Source organism: Papilio xuthus, unplaced genomic scaffold, assembly GCF_000836235.2.
Source record: "Papilio xuthus unplaced genomic scaffold, Pxut_1.1 DF824888.1, whole genome shotgun sequence".
NCBI classification, from domain to species: domain Eukaryota; kingdom Metazoa; phylum Arthropoda; class Insecta; order Lepidoptera; family Papilionidae; genus Papilio; species Papilio xuthus.
In genome coordinates this window covers 3,502,253-3,525,098 of record NW_013533761.1, presented here as the reverse complement: position 1 = coordinate 3,525,098, position 22,846 = coordinate 3,502,253, and the positions used below count along the sequence as shown (strand labels likewise).

The 22,846-nt window shown below is 32.6% G+C and overlaps 3 protein-coding genes and 2 non-coding genes across 16 annotated transcripts in view; 3 read left to right on the top strand and 2 right to left on the bottom strand.

Moving 5' to 3' along the window:
* LOC106127195 (uncharacterized) overlaps positions 1 to 5,767 on the top strand; it is a 36,369-nt gene extending 30,602 nt beyond the window's left edge. The window contains exons 2-11 of one of the 3 annotated variants that reach the window (XM_013325253.1): positions 581 to 646; positions 783 to 921; positions 1,609 to 1,739; positions 2,105 to 2,214; positions 2,510 to 2,655; positions 2,956 to 3,163; positions 3,514 to 3,558; positions 3,647 to 3,703; positions 4,581 to 4,697; positions 5,028 to 5,767. In XM_013325253.1, the coding sequence (XP_013180707.1) occupies positions 581 to 646; positions 783 to 921; positions 1,609 to 1,739; positions 2,105 to 2,214; positions 2,510 to 2,655; positions 2,956 to 3,163; positions 3,514 to 3,558; positions 3,647 to 3,703; positions 4,581 to 4,697; positions 5,028 to 5,145 (1,137 nt within the window). In that variant the 3' untranslated portion in view covers positions 5,146 to 5,767. The remainder of the gene's footprint in view (positions 1 to 580; positions 647 to 782; positions 922 to 1,608; positions 1,740 to 2,104; positions 2,215 to 2,509; positions 2,656 to 2,955; positions 3,164 to 3,513; positions 3,559 to 3,646; positions 3,704 to 4,580; positions 4,698 to 5,027) is intronic. The other 2 variants (XM_013325254.1, XM_013325255.1) reach the window with 2 other exon arrangements.
* A 105-nt stretch (positions 5,768 to 5,872) lies between these two features.
* TRNAA-AGC (transfer RNA alanine (anticodon AGC)) lies at positions 5,873 to 5,945 on the bottom strand. Its single transcript has one exon. It is a non-coding gene; the product is annotated as a tRNA-Ala (tRNA).
* A 258-nt stretch (positions 5,946 to 6,203) lies between these two features.
* TRNAA-AGC (transfer RNA alanine (anticodon AGC)) lies at positions 6,204 to 6,276 on the top strand. The gene has a single exon. It is a non-coding gene; the product is annotated as a tRNA-Ala (tRNA).
* Positions 6,277 to 11,723: 5,447 nt separating this feature from the next.
* Positions 11,724 to 15,544, bottom strand: LOC106127022 (tumor protein p63-regulated gene 1-like protein). Of its 7 annotated transcripts, none has more exons than XM_013324955.1 (7): positions 15,250 to 15,544; positions 14,891 to 15,107; positions 14,350 to 14,526; positions 13,794 to 13,919; positions 13,019 to 13,152; positions 12,542 to 12,589; positions 11,724 to 12,099 (listed from the first exon to the last, which is right to left on the bottom strand). In XM_013324955.1, the coding sequence occupies exons 1-7, from the start codon at positions 15,452 to 15,454 to the stop codon at positions 11,897 to 11,899; spliced, it is 1,110 nt and encodes a 369-aa protein (XP_013180409.1). In that variant the 5' UTR covers positions 15,455 to 15,544; the 3' UTR covers positions 11,724 to 11,896. The 7 variants fall into 7 exon arrangements, with proteins under 7 accessions (XP_013180409.1, XP_013180411.1, XP_013180412.1 ...); XM_013324957.1 differs by having other exon boundaries at positions 13,809 to 13,919; XM_013324958.1 differs by having other exon boundaries at positions 13,821 to 13,919.
* A 2,016-nt stretch (positions 15,545 to 17,560) lies between these two features.
* Positions 17,561 to 22,846, top strand: part of Hml (hemolectin) — a 31,031-nt gene continuing 25,745 nt past the window's right edge. For all 4 annotated transcript variants that reach the window (XM_013325045.1, XM_013325043.1, XM_013325044.1 and 1 more), the window contains exons 1-7: positions 17,561 to 17,732; positions 19,172 to 19,468; positions 19,718 to 19,764; positions 21,281 to 21,440; positions 21,770 to 21,993; positions 22,150 to 22,341; positions 22,783 to 22,832. In XM_013325045.1, coding sequence (XP_013180499.1) covers positions 17,647 to 17,732; positions 19,172 to 19,468; positions 19,718 to 19,764; positions 21,281 to 21,440; positions 21,770 to 21,993; positions 22,150 to 22,341; positions 22,783 to 22,832 — 1,056 coding nt within the window. In that variant the 5' untranslated portion in view covers positions 17,561 to 17,646. The remainder of the gene's footprint in view (positions 17,733 to 19,171; positions 19,469 to 19,717; positions 19,765 to 21,280; positions 21,441 to 21,769; positions 21,994 to 22,149; positions 22,342 to 22,782; positions 22,833 to 22,846) is intronic.

The following is a 22,846-nucleotide window of genomic DNA, read 5'->3' as shown; positions in this document are numbered from 1 at the left end:
GTTACCAAGTCGAGTGTCAGATTGATTAGTGAGGGGACATGAACGAATATTTTAATAAGGCTAGTGATGAGCCGATACACTGCCGTAGTTTCGGAATTCCTTCCTACAATTGTAGCTAATATTCAATAAGTTGTGACTTTTTTTTTTATCATAAGGTGGCGAACGAGCGAACGGCCACCTGAAATCGCTGTAATAGCGAAGTGACCGTTGCCCATATAGACATACGCAATTGCATATGCGTTGCCAAAGGTTGGCAACGCATAATCGGCCGAGGAGAGGATGCACAGAAAGAATTTTTTTTCCCTTTCCATCCATCCTCTCATCCGGAAAGTCCACTTCCACTTCCCATCCTTTAAAAAAAAGGATGGGAAGGAAAAGAGAATTAAATTAGGCCCCCGGGACGAACACTCATCAGACGAAACACGGAATTGCTTCCACTTGAAGCCTGTCTTCTGTGTGGTCGTGGTATTTCATCGGAACCGGGCCAATTCGTGTGAAGATGTTAAAGCGGGCTCTACCACTGTTAAATTTTTTAATGTCAATGAATTAAATGGGGTTAAAAAAAGTGTTTCATTTTCAGATGGAAATCAGAAGATATAAACGCAGCGGCGCATCATTTCTCACATACTGGATATTTCTGTTACAAGTTAGTAATTCATAATTAACTATTTCCCATACATTTATGTTGACGTTTGATAACGTAATGTTATGAATGTAAATAATATAATAATATCTACTCATAGAATACATTAAGTAATGATTGTAATTTTTTTTAATTACAGATGTTAGGCAGTGCCCGTCGTGGTGCTGAGGGTCACGGCAGACTGATGGACCCTCCAGCACGAAACTCTATGTGGCGGTTTGGTTTCCCGAATCCTGTGAATTATAACGATAACGAACTCTTCTGCGGCGGTTATGCCGGTCAGTTTCTCATTTATTATCCGACTCGAAGGACCATTTTTATAATTTTTTTCTGTGATTATTCTTGGAGCGATATCCTTTTAAAGAGAACACGTGCAAATATTTTTGTTCTTTCCTGATTAAACTAATGACTCGCCGCGAGGCCTTGCGGTTGAATAATGTAGGTAAAGTTTATTGAACTCGCTAACACAACAAAAGCTTAATGTTCTGGTATTGATCCATACAAAACGATATTTTTTCCATCGCTTGTAAACTTTATTCGTCACTATTTAAGGTGTTATTACAAATTATATTTAAATTTTCATTACAGCATAGCCATAGTGCACTAATTAGACATTAGACCTACAAAATACTATTCAGGTTTTTGTCTTTTTTTTTAAATATTAGCAGATTAGGAGATTTTTTGTTAATTTACTAACATTTCTTGTATCATTCCAACTAAGCTCTACGCTTGTTCAAGGGCATAGTTATGACAATAGTCGAATGGCGGAACTCGAACTCTCGACCACGTGATCGGAAATCTGTTCACTTCGGTTAGGTTAGGTTATTGGTGCTTCGTTTCCGTTAGGGTTTGGTAAAGTGGATTGTAAAAACCAATAATTTTGCATTTATTCTGACAAGAACCTAAAAGAATTTAAACTGTATTTGTTAGTATTTGTGTATGTTACTGAGATGGTGTGAGTTTAGTTCAGTGGGAGCAGAACGGTGGGCGTTGCGGCGTGTGCGGGGACGCGGAGCACTTGTCCGAGCCAAGACCTCATGAAGCTGGCGGCATGTTCGGGAAAGGCATCATCACACGACACTACAGCGTTGGGCAGGTGAGCATAAGTAAATGAACATCTGGTGTGCGTTTCCACAAAGCGTGAATCGATTGAAGATTAACAGTTACTCTCTGAGCTGTAACGACTCGAAGGACCAACTGGTAGCCGATTGGACGAGTGGATACACCCTTGAGCTACCACAGACTATCTTGTTACTGTGTGAAAAGTCACTATAGAATTATGAATATTTTTAAGATTTTGTACGAGATCTTAGGTCTATGATTGCTTAGTCTAAAATTATAGTAGAATAACATAGATTGAACGTAAAGAGTGAACGTTAACCCCAATCGTAACTTTGTAAATTAAAGTTTAGCTTTAGCGGATTGGATCTAAAATTAACTATGAAATTATATTAATTACAGGAAATCGAAGTAGAAATAGAGCTGACGGCCAATCACCTCGGCACTTTCATAATGAAGTTGTGTCCGAACAACAATCCAAAACAAGAAGCCACTCAAGAATGTTTTGACAGGTCATAAATGTTCCAATTTTTCATTATAACTACAACAAACTACTGTATTTAATGATTTTTTAATGTAAATTTTACTTTTAAATGAAATTAAAATCATATTATTTAACTAATAATAGATACCTCTAATACGTCTACTTTTTTTTAATAAAACTTCATTTGTTTAAAAACTTAAGCCGTTCAGATATGCTACAATACCAAGACTTATTTCTTAAGTTTTCTATATTCACGTATACAGGAGTTTTATCAACGACCTTTCTATAGAAAACTCCTCATAACTTCCATCACATCCTTGCAGATATCCTTTGTACATATCTGGTACACGTGAGGACCGCTTCCTGATCCCGCTGGACACCGCAAAGAAAGATACGTTTCGGTACCGCGTTCGGCTGCCGCCATACGTCACCTGCACACAATGCGTTCTACAATGGACTTACCATACTGGTACTGTATCACAATAAATGACGTCAAGGTCCACCTAATGCTACCCTCTATTGTTTTCATTATTATAATAATATTAAATTTGATTTGGAGATAAATGTCTTATCAAATTAGAGTAACCAGTGCTGACGTTAGGATAGGGTGAATATTGGTATACGCCCAGGGCGCTAGACAGAAAGTGACGCCACAATTTCACATAACTGTGATAACAAATGCATAGTAGAAAAGGATGCGCCATAGAAATCTCGCCAATTCGTCTGGAAAGAGGAGTAATTTTAATTTACTCTTTATTAATATTTGTAGGTAACATGTGGGGTATCTGTCCAAACGGCACGGAGGCGGTAGGATGCGGTCGTTCGGAGACGTTTAGGAACTGCGCCGATGTGAGCGTCATCACGAGCACTGGTGGACTCCCTCCTGCCTTCGCCGGAGACCTGAGGAGGGATAATCCATTCCTCCTCTACTACAGGGACTATCACATGCCTCAAAATGTCTTCCCCTTGGTGGTCAGGTGAGGAATTGAAACGTGCATTTGTGTGTGGTTTGATATTTAACGAACTTCTTTTCACACTTTTATTTTTACATTTTATTTATGTTTCACATTATTCAATTTATATGTTATAAACAAACTAGGGCAAGTTCCCATAATTAAAAACTTTGAATTAATGATTATTTCTTTGCCAGTTGGTTTCAAAAACAATTCAATATAAAAATATTGCTCTAGTTTGTTTATTATTATTTATTCTTATTTATTTATATATTTTCAATAAAGCTATTTATTATGTTATATATTATTTATTATCGTATATATTGTATGCAATATAAGTTATACATATATCATATTTATGCTTGATATTTCAGAAATTTACGAAAGGATTACAAAAAGGCACCGTTACGTGTAATTAGGTAAAACGTAATTGAATGCTATATATACACAACTATATGTAAACAAGTATATAACCAGCACTGTAATATATAATCAATTTTCTTTCAGCAACGATATTGAGAGTTCTACAGAGGAGGACTTATACATAGGTCCACCGGTTATTAGGTATATTCCAGTTTTTAAGGTGATTGTGGGTGCCTGCCTACCCACCTGGTGTCGGAGTACTTTGTATTTAGTACGGAATGTACTTTTGTGAATAAAATCCTCCTTTTTTATGTTTTGTACTCACAATATGTTTGTGTTGTTTACGAAGAGTGTGACTAACAATATTGTTTATCTGTGAGTTCGCTGTCAAACAAAAACATATTGTCATCTCGTTCGTCCTATTTTAAGAACAGAGAGAAATATATTTTTGTTTGTGTATTTGCAGTAACTCACGGTTTTGTAAATTGTCCTACTCACAAATGTACAGAAGCTTTGTAAAGATGTTATTAACCATGTAATATATAGAAAAATAATGATAAATTTGCATTATTGCCTAGTATTTGTTTTAAGCAAAATAAGCATATAAGCATTAATATGTCGCTATGCGTGTCGCGATAATCAACGTTCTCAACGTATGAATTTTATTTACCATTTATAGAAAACAATATTTTCTAAATTATTGAAAAATGATTTCCACAGGAAACATGTTTTTCCAAAAGGTTGACATGTACAAAAAAGTTTTTTATATTATAAATGCATGCAGATGGATGGATAGATGTTTGTTAGAAGGCATCTCTTTAACGACACAACGGATCTTGCTGAAATTTGGCACAGATGTAGAACGTAGTGTGGGCTACACATATGCGTAATTACGTTTTTTTTCGCGAGAGCAAAGTAGCAGGAAAAAGCTAGTAAAGTTTTTCAGGTCTTTTTCAGGTTTATCTGCAAAATGGTTACGGATTAGCAATAAGATGTAAAATAACAAACATCAATGTTAATACAGCAATTACACACAACTAAATATTTAAATTTAATATAAACGTGCTATATTCCACAGGGACCAAGTGTGCGTGCCATCTGAAGGTTTCCGCGTCATCCCCGGCATGCTGAACTGGTGCCAGACGAACTGTCTCCGGTACCCTCCCAACTGTCCTGATTCTCTCTGCCAATGCCCGTATGTATAACGAAGACTTTGAATTTGAATCTTACTGGACAACTTACACGAGATTAAATATGATTAAAAATAAAAAGGGAAAATTTATTTAATGTTTTCGTTTTCATCTGAATTAGATATTTTTTCTAATAAATACAAAACTTATAGATTTAATATACAGAAACTTGACTATAGGGAAGTTCATGTGACCAAACTACAAGGATGGGTATCTGATCAGTTTTAGGCACGTTCACATAGTGTCTTAACTTTCCCGACGTAACATAATTTAAACTACAAATTAATGGTATACTTATCGAAGGACCAATAGTAAAAATGTATTACTGTTTACAGGCAAGTATGTGAAGCGATTGGAGATCTGGAGGGACGTGACGGCGCCGACGTGTACTGCATGGACCTTTGCATCGTTTACCCTCCGAAGTGCCCCAAGCATAGATGTCGCTGCTACTAGACTTGACACGTTGTCTATGCGTCACAGATTATGTTACATGTACAATGTTACCATTACAAAAAAAAATTAAATATCTGTCATGTATTCTGTAACGCATATTTGAAATAAATCTAAATTTCATCACAAATCTTTTGGCAATGTTACATTTAACAAAATAAAAAATTTAATGTATTTTTAACGGTAAATATATGTTAATAAGGCAAAATCGTTAATTAGTTAAAAAAAACGGAATAAAAAATAAAATGCAACAAAGTGATTCTCTTTATCTCAAATTAAAATCGAATTATTAAATTAAAATTGCTTTTCAAATTAAATGACAATAATTAAAAACATATTGAAATTATAAAAACTTTAATTCGATAATTGCTTCAACAAAATAAAAAAAAAGAAGTTTTATCTCAATTTTATTCAAGCAATTTTAAAAATATGACAACATATTATTTTTATTATTGTACATTTGTATATATTATTAATAATTTCTGTTTAAAATTTTATTTATAAGTTGAAACACATACTCAATTCAATTTTACATAGATCTATAATGTAAAGTCCTGTTTGCCATGAAGTAAACGGTACCAGATTATGTAATTTTAAATATTTGTAAAATAAATAAAATATTATCAGAAAATGTGTTTTTTTTAGACAATTTAAAATTATAATTAATAATAGTTGACAAATCTAACCACAAATTTAAAACAAATTTTGACAAAATTTAAAAAAAAGTATTTGGAGGCGCCGGGTATCGATCCCGGTACCTCTCGCATGCTAAGCGAGCGCTCTACCATCTGAGCTACGCCCCCCGATACAAAATAAACTAAAATAAACATTGAATACTGCAATCTACGCATTTTGAATCCAAGATCACGTTTACTTTCACTTATTGCGTGATCTAAATAACGCGTATGATCAATTGTATAAGACACGTATTGTGCCTTTAATTCATAGTGAACAAGGTTGAAATTAATGTCTGCAGTGAACGAAAATACCTTTCGATAAAAACTTCTTTTGCGTACGTGCCAACTCGTGTAAAATATGTTAAATTTAAAAATGTATACAACGGGGGCGTAGCTCAGATGGTAGAGCGCTCGCTTAGCATGCGAGAGGTACCGGGATCGATACCCGGCGCCTCCAAAACTATTATTTTGTTAAGAAAGATTTATTAAACAAAATGTCAATAACATCAAAAAGTATACATAAATCTAGAGATAATAGAAAAAGATTTATTTTAATTAAATAAATAACATTTAAATATATTAATAAACTTTAAACGAATTAAAAAAACGGCCGAACGTTATTAACTTTTGCCTCCTACGTCATCAAGAAATTAAAAAAAAAACATTAGAGCGGGAATTAATTAAACTTCATTTTAAACAACAATTTATTTCGTATATTGATTTGAGTTTCTAATTATAAATAAATATGTTACGACAAAAGTGCAGCAAAGTTAATAAAAAGAAAATATTAATTGTAAGTCAAATAACTGTTAAAATTGCAATTCAATTATTTAAACATAAAATTTTTATTTCAAATGAGAAGTTAAATTGTGCAATTTTTGAACATACTCTGTGGTTGTAGTCACAAAATGCTGACCAAGATATTGATTTCAGATGAAAGGTATAAAGTCTAGATTAATAAAAATAAGTATGAAAGTAGATAACTATATTTACAAACAAAAGACGATAAGCAGTATACAAGCGAAAACTTACCTGGACGAAATATCTTCTTACGAGTCACTGTGTAAAGGTGACGTTCAGTGTCTTCAGGTATTTTCGTTTCGAGTTCGAGTTTTAATACAATAAAGTCTCATTTTAAACTATGCCATTAGTTCTCGTACTAACTTTTGAAGTAGTCCATTAAATCAACAAATAAAAATTAGTAACTTACGCGTTCTGTTACCAAACCAGAATGTTGCTATTTTTTTAGATATAACGTGTTAAAGTACTACCAGCTTTTACTTTTCAATGTTGCAAGTTTCATCATCATCAGCTCACTATGTCCCCCCTAAGGGAGGACTAGGCAACAGTCATTGAATTTCTTTAATGTGCAGATTGCATCACGATGTTTTCCTACACCGTAAGAACGTCGGATAAATGCACATATGTAAATCGACAATCGAGAAACACATGGCGGGATTCGAACCCAGGACCTACAAATTACAAGTCAAGTGCTTAACCCGTGAGCTATGGACGCTTTGAGTTTACGAATTGTTTATTTTTCAAGGTGATTGAAAAACTGACAAAATATATGAATATCGTCATATCTAATGAAGTTTCTACTATAGAAAATAACATTAATGAGAAAGTTAATACTATAGAGCTTGAAACAACGCATAATGAACATGAAATTCCCAATACCTCACCTATCTTTGAAGCAATCAAAAATAATAACAATGTAAACGAATATTTAATTCAAAATGATAATAACCATTGTAATTTCTCTAATTTAAATAAAGAACATACTGAAGATTTAACTAGTACTAACAAAAAAGAAACTATCATGCAGTTAGAAAACACGATTCCAACTAAATTTACAAAAAATAACATGAATACTGAATCCGAACATTCGATTCGAGTTATAGAAAACACGGATAGAATATCAGAAATTAATTCCATCACACCTTTAGATTTAAGAAAGCCTATAAACAAAGACTCAATTAGTAACTGGCCAGTTATTTTAAAAAAACCAGACAATACACAAAAACTGGCTGAAAAAGAAACTGATAAAAATCAAAAAGGTATTATAACTAAAATTTCAAATAAACTTTACATATTGAAATTAAATAAAGAAAATAATAACCAAGAAAAACCTAATAATGAATGTACATACAATAAATGTATGAAAAATATTTTTTTTAATAATCCCAAATCAAAAATAATGATTACACCAAAGCATCCATTGAAAACTATGGAACGCTGTACTAATATACAATTGATCCAGTCTATTTCATCTAATACCATATTAAATTCTCAAAACAAAAAGGTTGAACCTTATAAAAATGACATGGCCATAATTGGTGAAGGAAACCCAATAAAAATTTTACATAAAAATAAAATAAAACTCAACCACATTCCAATTGAAAATGAAATTACAAAAAAGAACATCGTTAAAGATAACGTAAAAAAGAAACTGACTGAAAAACCGAAAAATAAACGTAAAACCAAAAAAGATATGAATGGTCAAGAAAAAAGAGTTAAAAAAAGAGGAAGACAAGGACAAGAAAGTAAATGGAGAAAAAAAATCTAAAAGTAGTGAACCAAGGAATGCTAAAAAAACAAAAAATAAACAAAAATTAAAAAAGGATATTGTAAAAGTTGATTTATCTTGGTTTGATAATATCAAATTAATAAGACAAGTAGACGAACAAGAATATTTCAAAATAAAAAATTCAGATGAACATTAAAAAAAATAACCTGAAAGTTTTTTTCAAAGTGACGGCAAACAATTTCGCAACGTAGGAAATAAAACACAACCATATAAATGTCATAAATATTTATTATTAACTGGAAAACAAGCGAATTCACGAATTCACAAAAGAATAACGATTCCACAATATTCTTTATTAAATTATTCAAACTTTCGTGAGACATTATAACAAACTTGTATAAAAACGGCTAAACACTCACGTATATTCGTCCTGTGGCGGCACCAACTAGTCTCGAGCCCATCAGTGGCCCGCTCAGTAAGCTGGGGGCCACGTCCGCGATATAATACCAGTCCCACTCACCTTGATGAAGGGCCCTCCATGGGCTCGATACTAGTCGGTGCCGCCACAGGACGAATACACGCGAGACTGTTTAGCCGTTTTTATATAAGTTTATTCTTTATTACTTATACATATAAAATATGGAAATGTAGGCCTTCAAAATTACAACATAAAATGCTATTCAAACATATTAATTTTATAACAATACAAATATACATATTACCATCCTTATATAACATATTAACTTACATATATTTTATTTAGAGCATAATTGGCAATTCCAAAGCTACGAGTATAAAGACAAAGAAATTATTTTAAAAATCTCTCGATTTGTGTCACACAATCGATAAATAATATGTAATTTAAATATTCGATATTTATATATAAAATCTCTAAGGAAAAACCCAGTTTTTTCTGATTAATCTATATTTTTTTTTAACTGGCAAGACTAACTTAAATTTTAATTATAGTGAGCATAAGTATCACGCAAATTTAATATAATATTTTTTTGTATATCACAAATAAATAATACTGGTACAGCAGAATTGCATTTTAAATTGACAATTTGTGAAAAAAAAAACATCAATATAATTCAAAGCAGTGAAATTTCATGGCTACGTTAAGCTTCAATCAGATAAATTCGAATACAGTCAAATCTCGATAAGCGAGAGTCCAAAAAACTTCGATATATTTTAACAGTGGTAGAGCCTGCTATAACATCTTCGCACGACTTGGCCCGGCTCGCCCGGTGAAATACCACGACCTCACAGAAGACAGGCGTCAAGTGGAAGCTATTCCGCGTGCAGTCTGATGAGCTTGTGTCCCGGAGGCCTTATTTAGTCCTCTTTCCCTACCCACCCTTTTTCTTATAAGGAAAGGATGGGAAGTGGAAGTGGACTTTCGGGATGAGAGGATGCATGGAAAGGGAAGATATTTTTTCATTCTGTGCATCCTCTCCTCCGTCGATTAAAGGTAGGCAACGCATATGCAATTGCGTATGTCTATGGGCAACGGTCACTTGAGTCTCTCGCTTATGGAGGTCGGGCATCAACAAGGAGTGTTGCTTATCCATTTTCTATTATACATATATGTATAACAAAGCATTTGGCAGCTTTCTTTTAACCTATTTGATGACTGTAATAAGTTATTACAAAATAAATGCAATAATTAACATCTCTAACTAATCGGAACATTGTTGCGGTCCGTGTACCTGTAGTCGACAAGTCAATTTTATATTATAAAGGTTTTTTACTTTTCAAACAATCACTTTGTTATTAACTTTTCCTTAATTGTTCTTTAAATATTATTTCAACATCAAAATATCAACAAACAACTATTAACAATGACATTTTTTTTTAATTCCTACATTTTAAGTAAAATGTAACAATCACTTTTAAAATGCAAGCTAAAGTTTTAACTTCACTCATTTGGGGGGTAACTATGAAATTAATTTACATATTTAAATTATTATTATTAAATTGTTTTGTTTTAATATTTTCTAGTGATATGAGATAAACCCTATATATTTGCAATGCAACAGTTTAATTACAATTAGTGGCCATTAATTACATCATACAAGTTTCGTGATTTATTAACCCCGTGGTTGTGACAGCTGGTTACATAAAACACCCCCGTCCCTACCCGACCTAATAATATAATAACAAGTATTTTGTAATTCACAAATTTAAGAAATTTGAAATTTTATATTTAAAAAAGTGACAAGTCACAATATTGTGGACCCCCTTGCCCCTAGTCACACAATTTCATACTTTGTCTACGTCCCTCTTAACATGAGACGTAATTTATGGATGACCTTCAATCACACATGGCGGGACTTGAACCCAGGACCTGCAGATTGCAAGTCAAATGCTTAACCCGTGAGCTATAGACGCTTTGAGTTTACAAATTGTTTATTTTTCAAGGTCATAAATAATCGATAGCTTTTATTCGAGATCATAGTGAACCTTTTCATTTGTCTATTTATTGAAAAATTAGACCAAAAACAATGTCTTCACTTACTATTATGTAAGACAAAACTATTATAAAACATTGTTCTTTGTTAAGTAATGTTTTGTAAGACGTAGATAAATTAATAAGTATAGATGTTTTAAATACACGTTAGTTATATACTAAAACAAATCATATAGAAGAATAATATTTACATAATTCTATGAACGACATAACCTAGATTGTTATGTGAAATATCTTACATAAGTAGAAAAATTATGTATATAACAAAGAGCTATTTATAGTTTTCAATATAACTTGACGACAAAATTAAGTATTACATATTTAAAATTCCTTTTCTATTCAAAATATTAGTCAGTGTAATGAAATAAAAAAAAATGTAATAATATCTCAATTTGAAGCTATGTTTTAATTTTTACCTTTTTTCTACTTAGGTAAAGTTAGGAAGAAAATCCGATACTGTACCGGTGTGGCGCAACACTAGCCTTACTAAAATATCGACATTTATGTCCCCTCACTAATCATTCTGACATTTGACTTTGTAACAAAAGCGCGCCATTCGCGCCAAAAGATTATAACTAATAATCTCTAAAAGTATTAATTTTATTAATATTAAACAATCTATATTTAAAGAAACCTGATATAAACTATTGAATGTTTAATTCATAAATTTAACTTTAATAATTTAGAAGAAATTTCAAAAATAATTAAATTACGCCACCCAAATGAGTGATAACTAATTCAGAACAAGATTACACTTCAAAACTATAAATATATTAAAACTTAGTTACATAATTTCATTCATATATGTATATATGTACTTCTTTATAATATATTTTCTATATTTCGTAACAATAAGAAAGCTATTAATATGAAAAATACACGAACATCTACATCTAAACATGACTAATTATATGAGTTTGCACTGGCAAAACATTCACATAGCAACATGTTATCAAAACCGTATCATATATTTATATATTCGGCTTATCGAAGTCACCGGATATTATAATTTTAACATGAAATTGCACCATTAAACAAAAACTAGCAACAATTTCACAAATAAGCCATATTTAAGAATTAAAAACTAAATTTTCCCCTTACTTTGAAGAATCCTAGACTTATCTTGTTGTGTAGAAGCGAGGTTACACCTAAATAACTCTGGATTACAATCGGAGAGTGATGTATACAGCAGGCAGATGATGGCATTGACTCTATGGCCCGTTGCAACTTTTGAGCAAACGTCTCCATATCGTACATAGATCTTTCTTCTAGAGTGCCATCTGTAATAAATAACTTACCATAACTTACTATAACATATCTTCTCACTAATATTATAAATGCTTAAGTTTATATGTATGTATGTTAGAAGATATCTCCAGAACGGCTTAGTGGATCTCGCTGTAATTTGGCATAGATGTAGAACATAGTCTTGAAGTATAGGCTACTAATTAAGTTTATTCTTAATTCCGCGCAAAAAGTGTCGCGAGCGTCAGATAATAATAAAAAAAAAGATTTATTTCAAGTCTTAATTTTAGGCGAAATATAAAAAAAACATGGGATAGTGTAAAGGCTATGAATGGTTTATAATATTACAAAATTTAGGCTTTCATTTAAAATAGTACAAGGGTAATGGTTTCTACAAACAAATAATGCAACACAGGAGCTAAATAAAGAAAAAATAAACACAACTTCTCTAAGCTACGTTATAGAATTAAATCTAACCTCTCTCTTGCTCCGATGAAAAAAGTGAATCTTTCACCCCCTCAGTGTCTGCAAGTTTTAATCAAAATATGCTCAAATACATTTATGACTGACCAATTATGAAATTTCTCACTATATAGACTAGACATATTTCTTTTTTTTTATATTATAAAGTGGCGAACGAGCAAGCCGCTAAAATTCGCCGAAATAGCGAAGCAGTTGCTGCCATAGACATCCGCAATTGCAGATGCATTGCCTACCTTTAATCAATGATGGAGGGGATGCATGGAAATATAATATTTTCCCTTTCTACATGTCACCTCATCCATCAATATTTCGTTTACAGAAAATTGTAACTTTTAAAAGTATACTGTCGCAGATTAATCAAAAGCTATTTTTTAATAAGCCTAGTCCATAAACTAATACCAATCGGTCAGAGTCATTGACATTCAGAAAATTATTCAACCTAACAATTCTTTTTGCTAAATGTAAACTCACCTTTATGCCAAAATATTGGATGTGAAGCGAACGTCAGAAATGGTACATCTTGACTGAAAGGATTCCACGCAGTTTTAAGAGACAGGGGCTCACCCTTGTTCCACATTAGTCTTACGCCACGAAGATTTCGTTCCCTGTAATTGTCAGTTCAAAATTAACTAAAATTTAGATTTTATATAAATCAAAGAAAATAATATTAAATTCCAAACACCAATCATTATTATTTAGAAAAGTAATTAACATAAAGAAATGATTTTAGCATAATAATGTAAATAACAATTTCAAAGACATGCAAACTGTTATATCAGATCAATCCAGAGCACCTAAGTTCAGAGACATTTGAACGGAGCATTTATATTTTCTTCTAAAATATTGATTTAGTTTATGAAATTTTTGATGAAAGTGACACTATCTGAGATAAGATAACCTACAATATTATCTCTACGATTTTTATTGTTAATTTATTATCTTTTTAATTGATATATGAGAAATGAATACCACCATGTTATTTTCTACACTATGATTTTTGTTTAATGAAAAATAGAAAATTAATCAATGAGTAAAATTATTATATTTTAATATTAAATAAGAATAAGAAATATAACAAGAATTACGTGCAATTATTTAATTAGTATGTGTAAATGTAAAACATTAAAAAGCAGCTTTATTAAGCTTAAAAGCAGCTTCCGAGCTGAATGAATGGTTGCAATACTAATCTACTTTGCAAGCTAGCCACACCGCCACATATCAATGCATCTACAGCAACTCAAAGTACCTAGGTTCAAAATACTTGGGATCGAACAGTTTTGCCTCCTCGTTGCCTGTTGGTCGTCTGCAGAGGCGGTCTATGACACAGTCTTTGACAACTGTTGTCACACCTGTTGCGATGCCATTTAAGCGACTGTTGGGCCACAATAAGTGTTAAACTTGTTTTTAGTTTTAAACATTATATATAAAATCCTTTGGCGCGAATGGCGCGCTTTCGTTATAAGTCAAATGTCAAAGATAGTAAGAAGTAAGATTATTGACAATACCCTGTGACATTAAAAAATTAGGTTTTGTTTTATATAATATTAATAGTGATGTAATCATTTAACTATTGCATATTTTACTTTGTTCATTTTCTACAATACTGCGCCTGTCATTGTATAAATGAGTTCCATTTTCTTTTATGTAGTTACACTTTAAGCAAGTAAGGTCAAGTGCTTTTGTCACTTATCATATAGTAAAACCTGTCAATTATATAATAACTATAAATAATTCCAGGATTTAATAATTATTAACATAAATATAAAGTTTTATATCTTATAATAATAATTTGAATAACTTACGGTACTAAAGAGGAAGGTGGATAAACCAACTCGCCTATTACAATGGTGTCCAAATCATCTAAGTAAGTCTTTTTAAAATCTAACTGCTTCATTGCAATAAAATCATATTTGATTGTCATAACCAGCCTCGATGTAAGGAGAACAATTCTTTCTTTCTCATTATCCCATAATGTTATTCTGAAAAATTAACCATCTTATTAAGTTTAGTTTTGTACATGTCCTTTTACTTTTGATAAGTTAAGCTTTTTAGTGTTCCATTTAATGTTGAACCTGGAAAAGCGAATTTCTAAGGAACTACAATATTTTTTTCGATTTGATTCTATGGAGATTCAAGATTCTGGCATGTGGAGGTTGTCAGTCAAGACCAGATAATGGCTCTCATTTTTAGGGATTTTTCACTTTTCCAGGTCCATTTTTAATTCCATCCACCATTGTTTTAGTTAATAAAGATAAATGTACTTTCCTTATAAATTACATAATTGCTATATTAAAGTTATATTGATTAATTTAAAGAATGTATACATATAATAAGTTTACCCACTCAGTAAGTAACCAGGATCCTAGGTATTCCCCATCTTCAGGAAACAGCAAAGCTGTGATGCACTCTTGTATAGCATTCTCCACAACACCTTTACGGAATGTAAAGAAGTCCTTTATATTTTCTCTGTTGAATGGAACATCGTAACGCGGGTACACAGTCCTTTCTGGTTCTGATGCATTTCTTGGCTCTGGATTTGATATTCCTTCTGCTCTAGCATCTAGATTAATAATTATTGTTAAATAAGTGTGGCTTATGACAAGTAAACAAGTGTTTGTATATAGGGTTTCTTCAAACTCTCTAAAAATTACTTTTAGGTTTAATTAAGTGTAACAAGGAAACAAAATATGTGGCGTGTTTACCTCTACCTGCAAACGAAGACGTGGATGATGAAAGTGAATCAGCACCCGACAGAACAGAAGGATTCGCGTTCAATTGATTTTTATTTTTATTGGAACTTTTAGCATCTGACGCATTATCACGTCGATTATCCGCATTAGCATTATCTGAAGTTAGCTGTAACGTACCAACACGTAGTTCTAAATCATCGTCCAATATATCACTCATATTGTAATTTGCGCAAAGAATTCTAAGTATTTTTAGTAACTTTGAGATATTTTTTGTCGCTTTGCGAAAAGCGTAAATAATCGACCGGTTGATAATAAATAAACGTCAAGTGTCTATGTTGCCATTAGTAAAAAAAAATCTTTTTTGGGCGGAACGCTTTTCATAAGTACAAAACATGTACAATAGAAATAAAAAAAACATGTAAACATATCATGTTTTGTAATAAAAAAAGTCGAAAACAAATTTAAAAAAATTATAAACTTAGTTTGATTGACGTCCGACGTCTGAACTCAATAAACACTAAGCAAAGTCAAAGTCAAAAAGTTCCACCAACTTGCGACAACTCAAGCTCCCTTTCTACTTGTATTGTAAATTCCGAACCGTTGGGGTTCGAATTAGAATTAGAATAATTTAGCTGCTAAACACGATAGTAAAACAAAAACACGAAGATTAATAACTATTGTTGCTTCTTTTCTACTAACATTAAATAAAATGACATGAAATATTTTTTTTACTATCTCTTATAGATGAATAGATGTAATGAAATGCAATTTTTAACATTACTTTGTAACTTGGATAATTGGATAAATAAGTTCTAAGTTGAGCTTGGGCTAGTATTTACTAACAAAAAACAAAAAACAAAAACGAATATTTACAAAATATATCGCATTTATTCGATTGAGTACTTATTTCGTATTTGGATTATGCAGTTGGATTGGCATAATTATTGCAATTGGATACAAAAGATATCAATCTAAGCAATGGATATCCTTTTTGGATATCATTATTTAACGGACATACATAATTCGCCCACGCAGGTTTCTGAAGCTCCGTTATTTAAAGGAGATAAATATATCGTACCTATTTACGTAAAAACGTTTTCCAAAAATCTGTTTGTCTTACGTCTATGTCATTAATTTATAGGTAAATGTGTCACGTAATTAGTAATTTGATGTTTAACCTCAATTATTTGACCTTAACACAGTACGTCATTTTTCTCACAGGTTACAATGACTCTTTCCAAGAATGTTTGTGGTTATTTAGTTTAACTTGTACTACCAATTTGAATGCTTTGAATGTCATCACCATCAGCCTTTGTCTTCCCACTGTTGGACATAGTCTTTCCCAATTCTTTCTTCAGAATGCGGTCTTTCGCGTATTGCCTCTATCGACTTCTCACCGTATGCAAAACACGTCTAATACACAGGAATTTACTCTTACTAACTTATTAAATCAGAGAATTTTAATATGTGGCAGATTACAATAGTGGGACAAATTTTCAGTTGACATGTAAGGTTAGGTTGAGAGATTATTAAAACCTTATATTTACAGTAAGACTATTTATGCTATTTAGGAAGATCTGCGGCTTTTGTTTAGTAAATATTTTCTTCCCCAGAAATCAGATTCGTCACTACGTATTTTGTCGTAAGTGGGAAATTATCATTTCAAATTGCAATTATGTATTTTATTGTGTTATCGGGAATCATACTCGGGCTACTAATGTAAATAAGGTAAAACCGAATACTTTTTCAATGTAAATAAAAGATAATTAAGTAATCAACCGAATTTAAAAAATGAAGACATTCGTTCAACATTCGGCATATGTTATGGTTTAAAATTGTTTTGCGCATTCAGACAATAGGTGAAATTTATAATCGTTGATATAAATGTTTAAATAACTTTTTTTTTGTTATGAAAAAATACCGGTCCCCCTTACAAAAACTTCCGGAACTTAAAAATTATTTTATATTCAGTATTAGTTTGATTATCGTAATATTATTACTTGTCTTATTTGGGATCTAAAGAAAATATCTTCATCTAAATTAATGTTTAAATCATATAACAAAACGTTTATTTTATATATTATTAATTTTATTACGATAATTATTGAACTGATTTCACAGTTTTCCTTTAACCTATTTACTATTTGTTATTAAGTAGAACAACATTCTGATAAGTTTCTATGAAAACAGATAATACAAGAATTATTAATAATTATTGGACAAATCCTGTGGCTGCAGATAATTTTACTTATCGGGAGGATTCAGTTATATGAATATCCTGACTTATGTAAGATATATATGTATTTATAATACTGGCTAACACGCCGGTATTCAGTTCGGCTTGTGGCTTACAGGCTGACGAACGTGTCGTTAAGTACATCATAAATGGATACGAACAATTAATTGAAGATGTATTTACAAGAAGCGTTCATATTTTTGTGCGCGATTTATTTATGTAGAGCTGGATACGGCTACGGAGGCTATGAACCTACTGTGTAAGTTTTTTGTTTATAATTATCTCGCGGAATTAAAAAAAAACTTAATTAGTAGCCTATGTGTTCTTCCAGACTATGTTTTACATCTGTGCCAAATTTCATTGAGATCCGTCCAGCCGTTCTGGAGATACCTTCAAACAAACATCCATCTAAACTTTCACATTTATAATATTAAAATTATTAACGTTAAATTATTTACACTTTTTAATAAGCTTACTTTTAACTATCATTGAATTTGAGATATTTTTTTGCTGAATATTAAAAAAAAAGTTATAATTAAAGCTTAAAACCATCTGAAATTGTGTCGTCTATGTTGTAAATAGCTAATTTTAGATTATTGAATCGAAAACATATGTAGTCTTTTCATATTTTTTGAAAATTTTAATAAAATACGTGATGTACAATTTTACATTTTTGTGTTGCAAGATCGATTATTGAAAATTTTTACAACATAATTCGTGCTACGGAGATCTACAAGGTCTACAAGGGTCTACGACCCTATCTTATTTTTGACCTAAAAATTAACCCACTTAAATTGTGTTTTGACAAATTTACTCTCAGATAAAATATCTTCTAGGAAAGAAGAAATTAACGTTGATAACCTTTGTGTATGTTATAGAAACTATTGTGAAATGTTCTTTACATCTTGTGTACAGTACAGAGAGTGCTATTTAAACCGGTGGACATATATCGAACTAAATAATTAAAGTTCACTAATGCCCCCCTGTCACCTTATAAAATATAGCCGTCATGTCATTTTTAAGTCGTTTTCTATGTCTTAGTAGGTTATATATGTATTCTGATAGAACCAGCAGTAATAGCAGCGCCTATCTCACTGGTTCACATATCCTGATTTATCTATAAATTGAAGTCAATTTTAAATTAAGAATTATGACATTGACATTGGCCAAAATAAAAATATTTATATTTATAAAATAATGTAATTATTGCCAAGTGAGAGGTCAAAGAATCACGCAATCTTATCTTATACGGGTCTCTCGGGTGAGAAAGTGCACTTTTAAAAGTAATTCGTTACATTTGACGAGATTTAAAGCATTGGCTTAAAGGAACTAACGAATAAAGTTGGACCACGCTCATATGACTGACCTCTATAAATGGATAGGCCATTGCATGGAAATGACAGCTTTTGGATTGTTCCGACTTAAACGCACCTGTTGAAGTTCCTGGCAAAGGATTAACTTCTTTCTCTACTATTAGTACCAATCATCACCATGGCTATGACCAAATAGACGCAATATACTAAGGTTTATAGCTTATCCATATATAGAGATCAGTGGTTCATTTCCCTTGTTTCTCTTTTTTCTCTAAGATACAATCTTATTACGATACTGGATGTTGCCAGTTCTTGTATGAAAAATAACCAAAAATCCTTTATAAATTTATGGTCATTTATTTTCATATGTCTTTCAATGTCCCAGACAATCAGACGTAGAAGCACCATCTTACGTTCCGTCATACGCAAGGAAATATCCGGCCGCTTACTCGTCGCATCTCTACACGAAAACCGGATATACTGGCACGAAAACCGGATATACGGGCACCAAAACCGGTTACCATGGCACTAAGACAGGTTACCATGGCACTAAGAACGGTTACACGGGTACGAAAACCGGTTATGTACCTTGGTCAAACCCTGGATACGGACCTTCAAGTACTGGGTTTTCGCCCGTCGGTGGATACGCGGAGAGACAATCTTGGTTTTCTTCAGGAACTGCGTAAGTTTATTTGTCTTGTTTTTTACAAAACTTATTTAAAAATTAAAATCCAGCTTGATATCTGGACGCGTTTCTGAGAAAAATAGTCTTGACAGACAGATAGACGGACAACAAAGTAATCCTATAAGGGTTCTGTTTTCCCTTTCAAGGTACGGAACCCTAAAAAAGGTTATTAATAAGTAATAATGTAAATGTATCCAGTATATTTGTTTCGTTGTCTTATCGTTTACTTAAGAACATATTTTTCAGGCCAAGTTATGACCAGTTTAACAACCACGCAAGAGCTGTCTTGGCACGTAAGTGTTATGTTTTATTTTATTTTTTAACTTTTATTACAATTTCAGACTCTTCCTCCGTTGTCCTCCATATCCATCCCATGTAATAGTGGGGTGTGCTTTTCTAATTATCTCTACTAATAGTCTCTTCCATTTAATTCTACACTCGACATCTTCGTCATAGACATATAGACTGCTATATTGTATATATTATAGATATATAGGTCTTGGGATTTCCAATTTTTTGCACAAGCGTATACATCTGTTCATAGGTTAAAACTAAGTTCTTTACCGTTCCCCGGCATCGTATTTTACCTAAATATTCTTTGACTCGTAACGAATATTTAGCAAATAAATACATGATAGTTTTAGTTCCAAAAATCATAAAAAGCGACTATTGATGAGCAATAGTTGATAAAACTACTGAGAGAGCACTGTCCTAGCCGTGGTCCTAGATGCTCTTTTCTTTTTTTTAACTAAAAAATAAGCAGATTTGATTAATTTACTAATATTTCTTGTACCATTCCAAGTAAGCTCTAGGCTTGTGATGGGATATGGTTTGCGACAATAGTCGAATGTCAGGATTCGATTTCCCGACGACATGATCGTAAATCCGTTCCCCTAACGGCTATTGGCGCTCTTAAGTCTTAACAGATCGTCATTATTTCGTAGTTCTCTGTTTACATTTCTTTTGTCTATTAATCTTATTTCATTGGTTTTTCTTGCGCATGTAAACTTTCACCATCCATTTACTTATTTATTACTATTTTAAATTGACAATCATGTAACGTTAGCATCACAAAACAACTACTACATTAAATGTTACAAAAATAAACGCAAAAATTATCAATTTGCGTGGTATTTTTTTTATCTAACAAAACGGAAACTTGAGTAAATCTCTCGTCGGTTAGCGCACATCCCGATTTGCACAGTACGACCTATTTAACCCTCCACTTTACTGATAATGTGCATATTGTACCAACTATTGATAAATGCTGTGGGTCAGGGTTAATTTTATGATTTAAATATAGATTTAAATGCAAAATGTTACGAGAATGCAAAAGTTAATTATAACAATTTGATATTATTTAACCGAGTCAACACTATAGCGTTTCAATCTCTCCGACGTATGTTAGGGATTAAATCCGACACTGTGCCGGTGTACTGGCATAACACTAGCCTTACTAAAATGTCGACGTTTAGGTCCCCTCATAACGAAAGTACGTCATTCGCACCAAAGATTTCTAACTAATATTATGAAGTAGCTTTTCTTCGAAGAAAACTTTGAGAAGAAAATGAAATTATTCGACACAAAACCTAAGTATTTGTAAAAATAATACGTATAAGATTATTTGCAATTGCATTAAGTTTAAAAATTGTAGATAGGTTCGTCATATACGTTTGACACACTGTGATCTTACTCACATCTTGACAATAGCAACTAGAATGGTCAACTACGTTATCCAAGGGAATATGTTTGGAAAACTATGTGAATCATTTTTCATTGAAATTAATAGACGTATGTTTTGGTTTATAGCAAAATGCGACATCGAATGCAAGAACAACGGCATCTGCGTGGACACGAACGTGTGCAACTGTCCCGCCAACTTCTACGGCAAATATTGCGAGTTCGAGAAGAAACCTTGCCTCGCTTACCCGCCTCTACCAATGAATTCGCTCAGGAAATGCTCTTCTGAGTTAGTGCTTATACTTTTTACCTTAATTACCGCACTGACCGTTGGTTTTTGAGTCCAAAATCTCTGCATAAAGCACATCGCCATCCCTATCTTTGACAAAACAGATATGACTATATGTTTTAAATGTGGATTTTATTCTCAGAAACCCACGATGAGAGGGTTTTTATAACCAGGTATAACCAGGAGTACATATTAGGATTAAGTAACCATTCCACTAATAAATAAAGTTTATTTTGTATTATAGTACGGGTCGAAAAGTTCGTTAGAAAATCATTGACCATAGTATTTGATTTGTTAATGAAAATAAACACTAAAAAGCCTTTATTTAGGTTCTGTACGATCACGTGTATGGCCGGTCACAAGTTTATCGATGGCACAACCGTTGCCAACATGCGCTGCGTCGGTGGCGAGTGGCAGCCGACACGGGCCGACTTCTCCTCCATCCCTGACTGCATCCCAGAGTGCGACCCGCCCTGTCTCAACGGTGGCGTGTGTCTGTCACTTAACACGTGCCAATGCTCAGCAGCGTACAGAGGGCCTCAATGTCAATATTGTAAGTACCTAGTTTCTACTGTTAATTCTATTCCTGCGTTATTTTAAGGGTCCTTATATGGTATTGTATTATATAATACGATAAATCGTTCATATTTAGTTTTATTTTTTTAGGGATTTAATTTGTTTAATCATTCTTCGATCATATTTTTTTTAGCGGCTACCGCCTGTGACATTCGCAAGCTGGCGTTCAACGGCGGCTACAACTGCTCAGGCGACGGCGAGCGGTTCTCCTGTTCTTTGAGTTGCCCTCCACAGGCTGGGTTCAGCTCCCCACCAGCTGCCATGTACACCTGCCTTTACTCCACCGGTGTCTTTTTACCACAGCCCATACCGCACTGTACCTTCAGTAAGTTTCAAAAAAATTAGTGATATATTTAACCTTTTACTTCTTTCTTAGCTCTCTACATTCCTTAACGACCCTAGGCTTGGTTAAGCTATTTCGTTCACTACTACCGAGTCTGTAGTTCACCTTACTCAATGGTAACTTACTTTTGTTAGGAAAAAAATCCGACAGTGTGGAGGTGTACCGACACAATCCTAGCCTTACTAAAATGTCGACGCTTATATCTCTTCGACATTCATTCTGACTTTGGACTTTATAATGAAAGCACATAATTCGCGCTAAAGGATTGTAATTTAATAAATGTCTAAAACTACAGAACATTTTGGTGATAATACTCCAAAATATTGTCCAGTTCCATCTCTGTTTCGTGGGTTACTTGAGTCTTTATCGAAGCACTAGAAAGTAATGAGAAAACTTGTATTTATTTGCAATTATTCCTTGCAGATGAAGTAATTATAATTACGCCAAGCAACCGACCCAGCGATCCTCATAGAGTAAGTAAAATAGC

Excerpts from the sequence above, each read along its gene's own strand:
- LOC106127022 (XM_013324955.1), bottom strand. The coding sequence starts at position 15,454 with ATGAGTGATATATTGGACGATGATTTAGAACTACGTGTTGGTACGTTA. Across the intron at positions 12,590-13,018 it reads TCCAATATTTTGGCATAAAG|ACACTGAGGGGGTGAAAGAT; the intron begins GTGAGTTTACAT and ends TAAAACTTGCAG. Across the intron at positions 12,100-12,541 it reads TTCATCGGAGCAAGAGAGAG|ATGGCACTCTAGAAGAAAGA; the intron begins GTTAGATTTAAT and ends TATTTATTACAG.